The sequence below is a fragment of the Zalophus californianus genome, chromosome 12, assembly GCF_009762305.2.
Source record: "Zalophus californianus isolate mZalCal1 chromosome 12, mZalCal1.pri.v2, whole genome shotgun sequence".
Taxonomy (NCBI): Eukaryota; Metazoa; Chordata; class Mammalia; order Carnivora; family Otariidae; genus Zalophus; species Zalophus californianus.
Window position 1 is genome coordinate 187,006 of NC_045606.1, and position 13,477 is coordinate 200,482.

Sequence of the window (13,477 nt, forward strand, 5' to 3'; positions counted from 1 at the left end):
AAACTTGGGTTTCATAATTTGCTAGAATGGCTCATAGAACTCAGGGAAACACTTAAGTTTACCATTTTATCATCTAAAAGAATATGGCAAAGGAGACAGATGAACAGCCAAATGAAGAGATATGTAGAGTGAAGTCAGGAAAGATCATGAGCCTCAGGAGCTTGAAGTTATGAAGTTGGCCCGTGTCACCCTCCTGGGATGTGGATGTATTCATTGACCTCAAAGCTCTCCCAACCCCATAGGTTAGGGATTTTTATGGTGACTTTATCACATAGTCATGATCAATCATTAGCTCACTCTCTAGCCCCTCTCCCCTTCTCAGAGGTTGGGGGCGGGCAGGGCTGAACACTCCACACTCCTAATCATGGCTTGATCTTTCTGGTGACCAGCCCTCCCCCTAAAGCCATCTAGGAGCCCACTCAGAATCCCCTTATTAGAACAAAAGACATTCCTTTCACCCAGGAAATTCCAAGAGATTTCAGAACTCTGTGTCAGGAACTGGCATCAGAGGCCAAATAGTGGGACAAAATATGTTCCCGGTGCTCTCGTTACTCAGGAAATCACAAGGGTTTTAGGAGCTCTGTGTCAGCAGTCAGGGGCAGAAGCCAATATATATATTCTCTGTTATTTCACGCTAGCTTTTATAATTGTCCATGTATTTTTACCTTTACTGGAAATTTATTTCTTCCTCTGGCTTTGAGTTACTGTCCAGTGTCCTTTCATTTTCTACCCAAAGGACTTCCTTGAGCATCTCTTGCAGGGAAGACCTAGTGATGAACTCTCAGCTTTTGTTTATCTGGGAATGTCTCCATTTTCCCCTCATTTTTGAAGGACAGTTTTCCAGAGGTAAGATTCTCAACTGGCAGGTTTTTTTTTTTTCTTTTAGCGCATGAATCTATCAGCCCACCACCTTCTGGCCTCCAAGGTTTCTGCACCAGATGGCGTGGAGGGCGCTTTCTTTCGATGCATCCTGTGAATCCAGGGGTCTGTCCCCTGGAGTGTGTCCACACAAGGTTGGGTAGCAGATCCTGTTAAGAGTCTTTCCAGGGAGGTTGAAGAGTCTTTGTCGAAGTGTCTCTTCCAACAAACGAAATCTCCAGGTTGCAAGGTGTGATGCTCCAGGTCACTGTGTCCCGGGAACGCACTGTGAACGGTGCTCCCCCAAAGCAGGACTATTTTAATCGGAGTAGTTAGGCCTTTACCATATTAAACATATCTCCTTTTTTATCAACTGTGGGCCAGAGGAGGTGTCTAAGTGTGTACTGGACGCCCTGTGACTGCCTCAAAGTATGAGAATCTGTGAGCTCCCGAGGGGGTGGATCCGAGATGTAGAGGCCAACAGCCATGCTTTATAAGGCCAAGGTATTTGGAAGGTCTTTATGAATTTTGCCACTTGAGACCTAACAGTGCTGTTAGCGCATTTGATTAACCCTGAGGACTGAGCCTGATATGCTCAGTGAAAGTACTGTAGAGCCAGTCAGACTGCACCGGCTTGCCTGTGGGTTCCCAGATAACCATAAAGTGTGAGAGGGGCTCCCTAGGTAGGGGGTAATCTTTTCTAATGGAATTTTATTTATTTTATTATTTTTTAAAGATTTTACTTATTTGACAGAGAGAGACAGCTACAGAGGGAACACAAGCAGGGGGAGCGGGAGAGGGAAAAGCAGGCTCCTGGCTGAGCAGGGAGCCCGATGCGGGGCTCGATCCTGGCACTCCGGGATCATGACCTGAGCCGAAGGCAGACGCTAAACAACTGAGCCACCCAGGCGTCCCTCTAACAGAATTTTAACCACAGAAGAAGTGTTGGCCTATCTACAAAAGGAAGCTTTGGTCCAGCGAGAAAGCAAAGGAAACGTGACTAAAACATATTGATATCCACGAGATGGGAAAGCTGTATGAGGCTCATTCATATGAACCGGGTTCTCTGGATTATACTTTGGGCAGCTGGGACAAACGAGGAAGGCACTTGTGCCCTTATTCATATTTGTCCACCGATGTCGGTTCATGGATGCTACCATTTTGTCAGTAGACCAATGGTTTAATGCATGTACAGTGGTAAGTAGTGGGAACTGTAGAGTTTCTGGTAGGGCCAGATTGTTATTTGGCCTAAACCAGAGTTCTCTCTTTATGGATCCAAAAATTATTAGATTTCCAATATTGTTTTTCCTTTCTTGGGACCAGTTGTTGGGCCTCTCTTGTCAGTTTTTCCAAATTATCGTTTGGGAGGATGTCTCTTTGGACTGCAACAGAGGTTTGGCTTGAGAGCAGTGTTTTCGGCAGAAATATCAGTGGGGTGGTTTACTCTAGCCCCCAGGGAGTCGAGTCTGGAACGCCCGGGAACCTTAATGTCAGCCAGAGCAGCAGAAGTGTGGTAGCTAATAAGCTTTGGACACAGGAGCCTTTCCCCCCCCAGCCCCCGCAACGCAGGGCTTGAACTCACGACGCTGAGATCAAAACCTGAGCTGAGATCAAGAGTCAGACCCTTAACTGACTGAGCCACCCAGGTGCCCCACAGGAACCATTTTTAATCTTATCCCATTGGAGCTAAGGACGCCTTGGTGTTTCCATAATGTTCCGAAGTCCTGAGCCATCCCAAAGGCATGCCAGCCATCAATATAAATGTCTGCAGCCTTGCCCTTGGCCAAGGCACAAGGTCAGGTAGGCATGGCAGGCTGAGTAGCCAGCGGTCCTCCTCCGTGACTTCAGGAGGAAGCTGCAGTAGCACACCCAGCACCATACTGACCATTTTCAACCTCTAAAGAAGAACCATCAGCAAATCCTTAAGCACCTGCCTTGGCGGGAGGAGTTTTCTATCAGTTGTCACAGGGATTCAACATTAAGCAGCTGTGAAGGGTTTCATCTGGATCCAGATGTCCTTGTTTCAGGATCAGATGCTCTAGGCATCAAAACTGAGTTTGAGCAAACTACACTTTTTCTTTGGAGACTGTAGGTCCCTTTCAGGCCAAAAGTTTTGACGGGGAGGCTGCCTTCCTGTGAAGAGGTCCAAGCAGGGAGCAGAAGAGCAAGTCATCTACACATTGTAACCAAGTCGAGGCTGCAGGAAACTGTGTGTCATCCGAATCAGCCTTTGAAGGACCCTCCGTGTCACCCTGGGGCATGACTGCCCAGCTATCCTGCTGTTCTTCCCAAGTGAAGGCAGAAAGACACTGGCGGTCCTTATCGAGTGGAGTACTAACCATGCACCCCATAGGTCAATTACGCAGAAACCTTGCTTTCAGTGGGAACGGGTGCCAGTAACACGTGGGAGCGAGGAGCAACAGGGTCCTGAGGGGTAACGACGTTACTTACTGCTCAGAGGTCCTGGCCATTGGGTTTCCTTTCCAGGTAAAGTAGGGCTGTGACTAGTACAGGGGATCGTGAGGCCCTGAGCCTCGAAATTCTCCATCCTGGGCTGGATGCCCTGAAGGGCTTCTTTATTTATAGGGCATTGATTAATTCTAGGGAGAGGTTTTAAGGGATCTATCTGAGTCTTGTTGGGAGGTGCACTGTGCATTTTATCAATAGCAGTTGAGGATTTTGTCCAGAAAGAGGGTGGTAGCTGATCCAACAGGACTACATGATCGGTGTCCCCAGACTCAGCTACGGTCCCGCCAGAGACAGAGCAAACAAAAGACATCAGAGGGTCATTTAATTCCGCTGGTTGGCTATTTTGATCGCTGCTATCAGATTCTGGAATTATCTTCCCCTTCGGGGAGAAAGAAATTCTGGCACGATACTTCTCTAGGGAATCTCAACCCCGTAAAGGAGTAGGGGCAGAGGGATTGAGGAGAAAACAGTGAGTACCTCTCGAAGGGAATGGGTTCAAAGGCGGGAACCTGTTGAGGTTGGTTGGAGACCCCCACCACTTGAACCGGTTTGGTGCTCCGAGGGGCTGCTCTGCAGCCGTGGGGCTGGGCACTGAGAGTATAGGTCCTGTGTCACTAAGGACAGAGAGATTCACTCCCAATTTGGAGAGTGGTTTCTCCAAGCCAATTAAGAGACAGGATTGGGAGGCGGTCTCTGTGTCCCTCTGGGAGCAATGGCCACCGCCATCCAGTCACCTGTGGCCCAGCGCAGGGTCCCCATCTTCTGAGCGGGCCCCAGCAAGGGGGGCTGTGGATGGAGGAACTCGAGGTGGTCCAGACCAGTCAGCCCTGGCAGGGGCCAGCGGGACGGGGCAGCAGCTGGGCTGCACCGGGGAGAGGGGCACAGGAAGGGGGGAGGAGGAAGCAGGGAGTGAGGAGGGGGTCCGGGGAGAGGGTTGGTGGAGGTGTTGCTGACGCAAAGCAGGGCAGCCCGGGGTGACAGAGTTCTATTTTGGTGCTGTGTGGCTCTGTGCGTCAGCAGCACAGCCCTGTGGGGCCGGTCCCCAGATGATGAGGGCCGGCAGCAGGTGGGAGGTCAGGGGCTGTTCCAGACCCCTGGGGCGGGGTGACAGGCAGGAACAGTGCAGTGGGATGGGGGCGGAGGGGAGAGGAACTGGCAGGTGTCTCTCCTCCCTGCAGCCACCCGCTAAGGCGCAGGGGCCAGGGAAACAGGGCCCAGACCGCTCCGGGCAGCAGTCTCTGTGGACCCACAGAGTCTACAAAGGCTCCTGGTCTCAGCTTCCAGAAGTCTAGAGATTCATAATGCCACCCTATTCATTCACTACATATCCCCCCTGAGCACCTGCCTCGTGCCAGGTGTGGTACTAGAGGTGGACATGTCCCTGTCCCCATGTCGCTTTTGGGAAGCCAGGCTGCCCTACGTCAGGCTGGGCCGGGCACGCCCTGGGTGCCGAGCGGCCCAGACCTGACTCAGGAGGTGGCTTCCTGGGGAGGGGATGCCTGTGTTGGAGCCTGAAGCCAGGGAGGCCAGAGGCCGGATGGAGGCTCAAGCGCCTCAGCCCTGGCTGCCATCAGGACTATTCTAGCACCTTCTGGCTCAGCCCCCTCTAGCCTGGGCCCTCCATCAGAGGCCCTGGTCCCAGTAAGTCTCTGATCAAAACCCACACGGGTCTGGGGTGTCCATGAGTGGTGACCCGGTTGGAGCTGGCCTCAGTTCCTATAATGGAAGGTCAAAATGAATAGAAGAAACTCAGTTTGGGGTTACTACTTCATAAGGTTGGGTGATGTCTGTCTGTCTTCAGCAGGATATAGCATAAACTGGTGTGTCGCTTTTGCGTATAACAAGCCGCCCCATGTCTTCCTGACTACAACAGTTTCTCATGTCTCACGGTGTGCAGGCAGCCCCCATCTCTTCTTGCCCGAGCGTGCACATGGCCATAGGACTGGGGTCCCTCTCCCAAGTGTCCAGCCTCAGCTGGAAGGGTTGAGGGCCATGCCTGTCCCTCATGTGAGCTTTTATCCTGGGCTTGGTCTCAGTGTGGTGGCCTCTGGCTTCCCAGATGTGAGGGTGGAACCACCAGGCTGCTCGAGGCCCACAAGCCCCCAGCCAGCCTGGATTCCTGGGCAGACACAGGCTGGGCCTTCTGATCGGAGCAGATCCACAGAAACTTGACTCGCCGGACCCCGTAACTACCGTGTGACTTCTCTCGGGTGGTGTGTGGACACTGCCTGTGGCTTCCAGGGGACCTGCCACCCAGAGGCTCTTGAGACCGGCACCTTTATCTCTGGCCTTGCCTCTCTGCCCCTTTGTGCTAGGAAATGGTCGGGTCCGCTGAGCAGACAGCACCCCAAGACAGCCTGGGCCACCAGCCCATCCCCTGGTACATCCGCACGTCCCTCCACCTGTGCATCTGGTCAGAAACATGAAATCCAGGGTCGCGGTGGCCCCTGCCCCGTGGCCATGCCCCGTGGTCCTGAACTAGAACTAGTGTCACGGGGACCTACTCTGGGCTGCGAGGAGGCTGGGAGGGCGTGCTGGGTGCTGTCAAGAGCTGAGTCATTCAGATGTCTTTGTTTTCAACCCCTGGGGACCCAGTGCGTTGGTGGGCTGGTTGATGCTCCCTGAGAGGGACACCCACACCCGCCTGGCTCTGTGTGGCCGTGGGTAAGTCACTTGACCATGTGGTGCCTCGGTTTATCTGTGAGGTGGGGGGGTGGTGGTCAGACTGCATTGGTTAGGACCAGGCTCTGCTGTAAGCACAAGAAACCCCCAATCACAGGGCCTTCGGTCATACAGAAGCTAGTTTCTCTTTGTGTTAGAGACGAATGGGAGATCCAGGTGCGGCGCGGTGCCCCCAGCTGTCCCGGGTCGGGGGGGGTCCCCATGGCCATGGGGATCACGTGCCAGCCGTGTTCCAGGGGGGCAGGGGGAGGAGGGCACACGAGATTCCTCACGCCCTGTCCTGAACTTTATCCATGGCGTGAACGCTGGAGCAAGATTGTGTGCTTGTCAGCTCTGGGGGCATAGGGGTAGGGCCCAGGCTGGGGGCTGAGGGGTCCCAGGAGAAAATCAGGAACCCCCTGGCCACCCCTCCAGCAAGCCTGCGGCTCTGGGGGATGGAGCTGCAGGCCCAGCTGGGGAGGCAGTCAAAACTGAATCTGCCAATGCAGAAAACCTCTCCACAAAAGTCACTGAGCTTGGTGCTCGTCACCCCATCACCGGCAGCCGCCCCATCCGCACGGTTCTCCAGGGAGAGCACCAACCACTCACGGGGACCTGGCTTTGCTGATTGCCTTTTTCCGGGGGAAAACCACACTTGTCCCCTCTTTAGAGCCAGAAGTAGGCTTGCTGGAGTCCCTGTGCGTGAGGCTCCTACCCTCCCAGGAAACTGGGAAAACTCAAAGATGCAGCTCCCGGCTGCGTGGGGATCTAACTGGGTTGTACAACTGGCCAGAGGCGTCTTTAGCCGTCAAAGAGATGGACGCAAAAGGAGGTAGGGAAAGAACTTACATGTTCTCTAAAGAGAATGCGCTAAGAAAAGGGAGGAGAAAATCTGTTTCCTTTTTCTGCACCTGGGAGTATTAACCTTGTCTTATTTCTAATGTGCATTTTCCTGTACAGACGTCCCTGCCGGCCACTACTCAGAGCCCAGGTGAGGGACTCCCAAGGCCCAGGGGGTTCAAGGGCCTTCCTGAACAAAAGCGTTTGGGGAGGGGGGTGTCTCTCAAGAGACTGCATTTCCACAACCAGCCCCCCTGTGAGGTCTGGGCTGCTGCTGGGGACGTCAGCCTTTGCATCTAGGCCCTGCAGGGTGTTGGGGGAGATGGGACGGTGTTTCTCTTGCAGCCCCTCGAACGTGAGCCCCTGGCAAAGGAGGAGGAAGGGGCTGGAGCTGTCGGAAGTTCTCCCAGAGAGCCCTGGGAGATCCTGGACATGGTCCCAGTGAAGGCAAGAGGCTGGGAGACCTCCTCTGAGTAGGCTGTGGGTGAAGTGAGGTGAGAGCACCACAGGACCAGGAGCCCCACTGCCTGGGTGGGGGGTGGTCCTCACAGCAGCGAGGCTTCCAGGGCTCGTAGGAAAACAGGAAGTCAGGGATTTGGCTTCCCCTTGGGGAAGCACAGGTGGCTACAGACCCTGAGTCTCCCAGCTCAGGGGTGTGTCCAACACCTCGGGTGTTGTGTCCAATAAGGTAGCACTTTGAGGCCTGGCCCTCTGTGAGCACGTTTGTGTGGTCTCTGCTCTCTGGAAACAAAACCTTCCTTCGTTTCTGCAGAACACGTAGATGCAAGCCTGCACAAACAAAATGGGCTTCCTTTGGGCTGGGTTGAGCAGGCTGCCTGCTCGGCGGGGAGTCTGCTTCTGTCTCTGCTCTTGCTATCTCTTCCAAATACTAAAATCTTAAAAAAAAAAAACAAAAACAGATTTTATGTACTCATTAGTTCACGAGGGGACCAATAACATGTCACAGCTGGTTCCGAGGAGGATTCAAAGAGCAGATGCAAAGACAGCTCACCCTTGAACAACGCAGGGGTGAGGGGTACCAACCCACCTCCCACAGTTGAAAATCCACTTAAAACTTTTGACCCTCCCCCCAAAAAGCTTAGTATTAACAGCCTGCTGGTGACTGGAAGCCTTGCCGATAACATGAATGATCAGGTAACACATATTTTGTGTGTTGTGTGCATTGCGTGCAGTGTTCTTGCAGTAAAGTAAGCCCGAGAAAATAAAACGTCAGGAACATCGTAAAGAGGAGGAAATGTAATGCTGTCTTATATTTATTGGGAAGAAATCCGCAGGTAAGTGGCCCTCTATAGTTCAAACCCGTGTGTTCGGGGTTGAGGGAACAGTTCTGGAATGCTGGAAGGAACTTGCTCTCCTAACGGGTGCAAAGCTGGCTTCCTCCGCAGAGGAGGGGGGACCACAGGTGGTCACGTCTAGGGACGGGAGCCCGTGGCCTTGCTGTTGGTCACCTAGAGGCCCCGCAGAACCAGCCAGGGGCTCTGCTGCGTACCTTTTGGAAGACACCCGCGATCTTTGTGGTCCGCTGCGTCTTTTACAATGCTTCTCTGCAGAGGCTTAAGTTACGATATTACCCCTTACTTTTTTTTTAAGATTTTATTTATTTGAGAGAGTGAGTGCGCACGCGCGCGAGAGAGCATAGAGGCAGAGGCAGAGGGAGAAGCAGACTCCCCGCCGAACGGAGAGCGCAACGCAGGGCTCGATCCCAGGACCCCGAGACCATGACCCGAGCCGAAGGCAGACACCCAACCGACTGAGCCACCCAGGTGCCCCAGCCCTTACTTCTTGAAATCAGTTTGTTGAAGAAGCAGAACTCCTATGCGCGAATCAAGGATCGTAAGCCAGCCTGGTTGTGATCCCCGCCCCCCATCCCTGCTCAGGCAGCTCCAGGACCGTCGTGATCACGAACAAATAGGAGAAAGTGCTAGGACTTTAAATCTCAAGTCTGAACGTCGTAATTAAAATTGCCAAGTCCCAGATAAAAACGAACACCGAACACCTCTCCGGGTGAAAATGCCTTTCGTCTTGCTTGCCTTCGAGGAAGGAATTGTTCAGCTCCTCATCTCTTCCAACCTCCTAGCTGGGGGGCTGCAGCCAGGCTTGTGGGAGGGGAGGTCCGACTTCGTGCAAGGGGCTGCCTCTCTCTCTCTCTCCTCGCCCTCCTCCTCTGGATAGGATATCCCCCTACTACCTTCCCGTTCCCAAGATGAGCCGTGCCCCCTCCAGCCCCTGGTTTCTGCAGATGAAGCGGGGGATGGGACACCAACAGTCTTTTCTGGAGAAAGAACACCCCCTCTCTCCAGCCTTTTACTGCCTGCCCCCCCACAGGAGGCCTGTTCCTATCTCCTTTGGAAGTCTGCGTGCGCTCTGGGGCAGTGTGGTGGCACCTTGTTTGCATTTCCAAAGTGAAGTTAAGTGTGTGTTTTCAGATGGGTTACACACACACACACACACACACACACACACACGTGCAGGGAGGCCCACCAGTGGGGCCCTCGGCAGAGCGGATGCGGAGCACAGGGCCCACCATGTGACCATACAGAGCCCACCAGTCCCTCTCCTAGAGATGTGTCCTCATCTGTAAACTGGGCACACGCCGGCCCATCATCGAGCAGCAGTCTGGGGTGGGCCGAGCTGAGCCGGCGAGGGGCGGGGTCCCTTGGACCCCCCTGCCGGCCCCACCCCATCCGTCACAGACAGGCCACCACCGCAGGTGTGATCATCGAGCAGCAGTCTGGGGTGGGCTGAGCTGAGCCGGTGAGGGGCGGGGTCCCTCGGATCCCCCTGCCGGCCCCACCCCGTCCGTCACAGACAGGCCACCACCGCAGGTGTGATTTGGAAACATTTATTGCTGTGTCGGCACAGGCTGGCCCCGGGTCGCAGCCGCGCCAAAGCTCACTCCTCCTTCTCGTCCCCGTGGGTGATGATGTAGCACAGAGACTTGTAGTCGATGTCCCCTGCCAGGTCCATGGGCGTCAGGGCGAACATCTGCTCCACCTGGGGGAGGGCATGCAACAGGCAGCCCGGCCAGGGAGGCCTGGGGCGGCCAGTGGCCGTGACCTGAGACCTGTGACCCCTCACCCTGTCCCCTCTCAGCTCCAAACCCCAAACTCAGAGTTACCATGTTTCTGTTGTCTGACTCTGGGCAGGCGAGGGAAACGGGTGGAGGGTGGGGGTCTGAAGGGGGCTGTGGGTCGGAGGGCCCACCTCAGCCATGGGGTGCCTCCATATCCTCTCTGCACTGCCCTGACCCTGCACGTACAGAGCATCTTCCAAACGCTGGAGGTGCCACTCTCTCATCCCTGGGCCTTTGCGCACACAGCTCTCCCAGCCTGGCACACCCTCCTCCCTTCTGACTCCATGCCCTTCACCCTCTGGGGCTCATGGAGGTGGTCCCACACAGCCGTGCTCCGAGCCCACGAGGGTGGTGGGTCACCAAGGCCTGCCCAGTGCCCTGCGGGGCAAGGGCCCTGTGAAGGGGTGGGGAGGGTGTTGAAGGAGCCCGAGTCCTCACCTCGGCCAGAGAGAACTTGTCTGCCTGGGTCAGGAGAAGCTGCTTGAACCTGGGGAGAGCCGAGGGGTGGCCCAATGTGGGGGGCGGTGAAGGCTCCCCTGGCCCAGGCGGCCGCCCTCACCAAGGGCCTCCCCGCGGTTTCTGCATGGTGCCCCTTCCCCCTGCTCACACTTACTCATCCTTGTTCACCACACCTTTGCCGCTGGGGTCGAACATGCGGAAGGCGCTCAGGATGGCTTCCTCAGGGTCTGTCCCTGGGAGCCCGGGGGAGCCAGGTGAGCAGCCGTGCCCACCCAAGAGGACCCCAGGGTGCTGGGGGCCCGCCACGTCCCAGAAGAGGTGGGAGGGTGTTTCCTGATACAGTGTCCCTTGGGGCTCAGGGAGGCCAAGACCCGCTGTCCTTGTGGGCAGGCCTGGCCAGGAGACTGGGATTTGGGATTTGGGATTTGGGAGGGAGGCTGAATTGGGAGTCAGGGTGACCGGTGCCCATGGGTCTGGAGGGGAGGGAAAAACCCCACAGGCCCTGGGTGGGCCAGTGCCAGGGAGTGTCCAGTTGAGTTCTGGGTGGGGCTTAGTCAGATAACAAGCTGGGGGGACCCAATCCGGCCCAGGCTGACCATTCAGCTTCTCCCCGAAGAGTGTGAGGAAGACGGTGAAGTTGATGGGACCCTTTCCCTCCTGCAGCATGGCGTCCAGCTCCTCTTCTGGGACGCTCACCTTCCCTGGTTGGGGGTGGGGCACGCCATGGACATGGGGCCTGGGGGGGGCCAGGCCGGCCTTCCCTGCTTCTGGGCTTCAGGGGGTGGAGAAGTGTGAAGGGATGGGGAGCTGCGACCAGTGGGGTAGGGGTGTGTGTGCACGGAGACAGATGGGGAGAGAGGTGTGAGTCGGGAAGGGGGAAGGCGGGCGCTGCCAGGCGGAGGTGGGGGGGGAGCTGTGCTTTCTCCCACGAGCTAGCTGAGCCAGAGCGGCTCCCCTGGTGTGAGCAGGCCCCACGAGCAGGGGGAAGGCAGAAGCACTCACCGAGCTGGGAGTAGGTCTCCCGAAGGTCTGACTTGCAGATAATGCCATCCCGGTTCTGGTCGATGCAGCTGAAGGCCTGCGAGGTGGGGGGCACAGCCTCCAAGTGGGAACAGCCCCCACCCCAGGGAAGGCCAGAGGTGGGGAGGGGTCCTGGAGCGTGGAGGGTGGAGCAAGGACAGGGGCCAGGACCACTGACTACTGAGCAGAGGGGGTGTATGCAGGGTGGGGGGCCAGGACTGGTCTCAGGCCATTGGGGGTGGGGCACTCACTTCCTTGAACTCCTGGATCTGGGCTTGCTCGAACATGGAGAACACATTGGAAGAGCCTCGCTGGGCCTGCTTGGTGGCCGCGGCCTTGCTCCGGGTCCCTGCCTTCCTGCTGGCCTGCAACACTGTCGGTGGGGAGAGGTCCTCTGCCCGGCTCCCCAAAGACTCCCCCCTTCCCATGCACACCCCCTGAGCATTTCCAGGAGAGCCTAGGTCAGGGTCCTCTTCCTACCTCTGGAGACTAGTTCTCCAGGCCCAGTGCAAGCACAGAACTCCCTGGCTCTCTTCCCCCAGCCCACGGGACAGCCCCTGGGAGCCTGCTGGCCTCTGGCTACCCCACCGGGCACTCACCATCCTCTCTCTATGGCAGCTGGGTTGCTGCAAGGGGCCCCCAGCCCCTTTTATGTTTCAGCCTTATCACCTGCAGCGCCAAATAAGGACAGGAAGAGAGGACAGGCCCAAACTTGGCAGCCCTGCCTGGGCTGGGGGAGGACAGGGCCCCAGGCAGATTCCAGCCACATTCCTGGTGACCTTCAGGCCCCCTGATGTCTAACATCCCGGCATCCACCCATCCAGCAGCAAAGGCTCCCAAGGGCAGAGCTCACAGGCTCACAGCTCTCGCCACTCTGGGTGCTGAATGAGGCAGCCCCCTGCATAAGAAGTCTCCCCTGTGACCCCCATCTGACTGTCCCTCCTGCAGGTCCAGCCCAGAACCCGCCCAGTCCAAGAGGACGGCGTTCGGAGGGCTGGCCTGGGGACTCTACTGGGCTTGGGAAGGGCGGTGGGTGGTTCTGAGGATGGTCTCTGGCCTGAGACCCCTAGGGATTCCCAGAGGTTTGGGTGGACGGTGGTCCTGGCGTCTGACGGGGGCAGAAGGCAGCCCTGAGCTAGTCGTGGCCCCAAACAGAATCTGTGTGTGAGGCTTCTGGAGCACGGTACATGACCTGGACCCCAAGGAACCCCCTGGACCCCCAAGAAAGTGGTCATGAGCCCTTCATGTGAGGCTCTGCTGTGCAGCCAGGGGTCAGACACCCTCTGTTCTGCCCGGGCTGCAGGCTTGCCTGCTTCTTTAGGGCCCGGAGAAGGGCTGGGGGTTGGGGACCTTCTAGAACTAACGTTGGGGGCCCATTGGCTGCCCTCTCGGAACCCGGAGCAGAGGAGAGGACCCACTGGCTGCCCACCCTCCCTCCCCCGGAACCTGGCTCTGCATGGCTGCCCCTTGACCCTGGGGGGACAAATGCAGAGACCAGCTGGTAGAGCTGGAGTTTGCATGGTGAGTAACACCCAATGTCCCCTGTGTAACAAGCGTTGGACAATAGCTCCTTTACCCTCCTGAAATGAAATTCATGAAACGTATAAACCACCCACAGAGACAACTTAAAAAATCAATAGAATCCCCTGAACTGCAAGGAAAAGAATCACTAGGAATTAGTTTAGGTCAAAACGGGATCCGATACGCGCGCCGAAACACGAGTACCGCGGATGAAGTAACCGGAGGCTCGCACGACGTTCTAATGCGTATTTTAGATTCAAGAGAACTAAAAAGATCTGACCCGATCCCACAGGAGACACCCGGAAAAACGAGGGAACATCTCAGACCCGCAGCTCTGGGTTAAGTTCTGAATGAAATAACAGTCATTCCGGCTTTGTTGGGTAGTTCCTCTCACCGAAGATCAAGCATAGATTCTAATCCTACAAACGTGTGGACGTGTAACAGGGCGTAGCTGGGAGATGGTGCCGGGCCCTCGGCTAACTCAGACTAGACTCGTCACCCAGAAGTATCTGGAAGGGCCTCAGCAATCACGTGACTTCGTGTTTCCCTCTCCCC

The 13,477-nt window shown here is 56.2% G+C and overlaps 1 protein-coding gene and 1 long non-coding RNA gene across 3 annotated transcripts; one reads left to right on the plus strand and one right to left on the minus strand.

Annotated features, from left to right (window-relative positions):
- Positions 1-6,502: 6,502 nt before the first annotated feature.
- LOC113911664 lies at positions 6,503-8,903 on the plus strand. The gene is made up of 3 exons (XR_003516566.2): positions 6,503-7,322; positions 8,022-8,123; positions 8,440-8,903. It is a non-coding gene; the product is annotated as an uncharacterized LOC113911664 (long non-coding RNA).
- Positions 8,904-9,671: 768 nt separating this feature from the next.
- MYL7 (myosin light chain 7) lies at positions 9,672-12,073 on the minus strand. 2 transcript variants are annotated; one of them, XM_027573927.1, is made up of 7 exons: positions 12,001-12,062; positions 11,653-11,766; positions 11,384-11,459; positions 10,978-11,082; positions 10,536-10,614; positions 10,361-10,409; positions 9,672-9,843 (listed from the first exon to the last, which is right to left on the minus strand). In XM_027573927.1, exons 1-7 carry the CDS (start codon positions 12,001-12,003, stop codon positions 9,742-9,744), a joined length of 528 nt encoding a protein of 175 aa, XP_027429728.1. In that variant the 5' UTR covers positions 12,004-12,062; the 3' UTR covers positions 9,672-9,741. The 2 variants fall into 2 exon arrangements, with proteins under 2 accessions (XP_027429728.1, XP_027429729.1); XM_027573928.1 differs by lacking the exon at positions 10,978-11,082 and having other exon boundaries at positions 9,682-9,843; positions 12,001-12,073.
- Positions 12,074-13,477: the final 1,404 nt, after the last annotated feature.

What these genes read in the sequence shown, in the direction of transcription:
- MYL7 (XM_027573927.1), bottom strand. An exon ending in AGATCCAGGAGTTCAAGGAA is followed by an intron (nt 11,460 to 11,652) that starts GTGAGTGCCCCA and finishes CCCACCTCGCAG; the next exon opens with GCCTTCAGCTGCATCGACCA. An exon ending in GGAGACCTACTCCCAGCTCG is followed by an intron (nt 11,083 to 11,383) that starts GTGAGTGCTTCT and finishes ACCCCCAACCAG; the next exon opens with GGAAGGTGAGCGTCCCAGAA.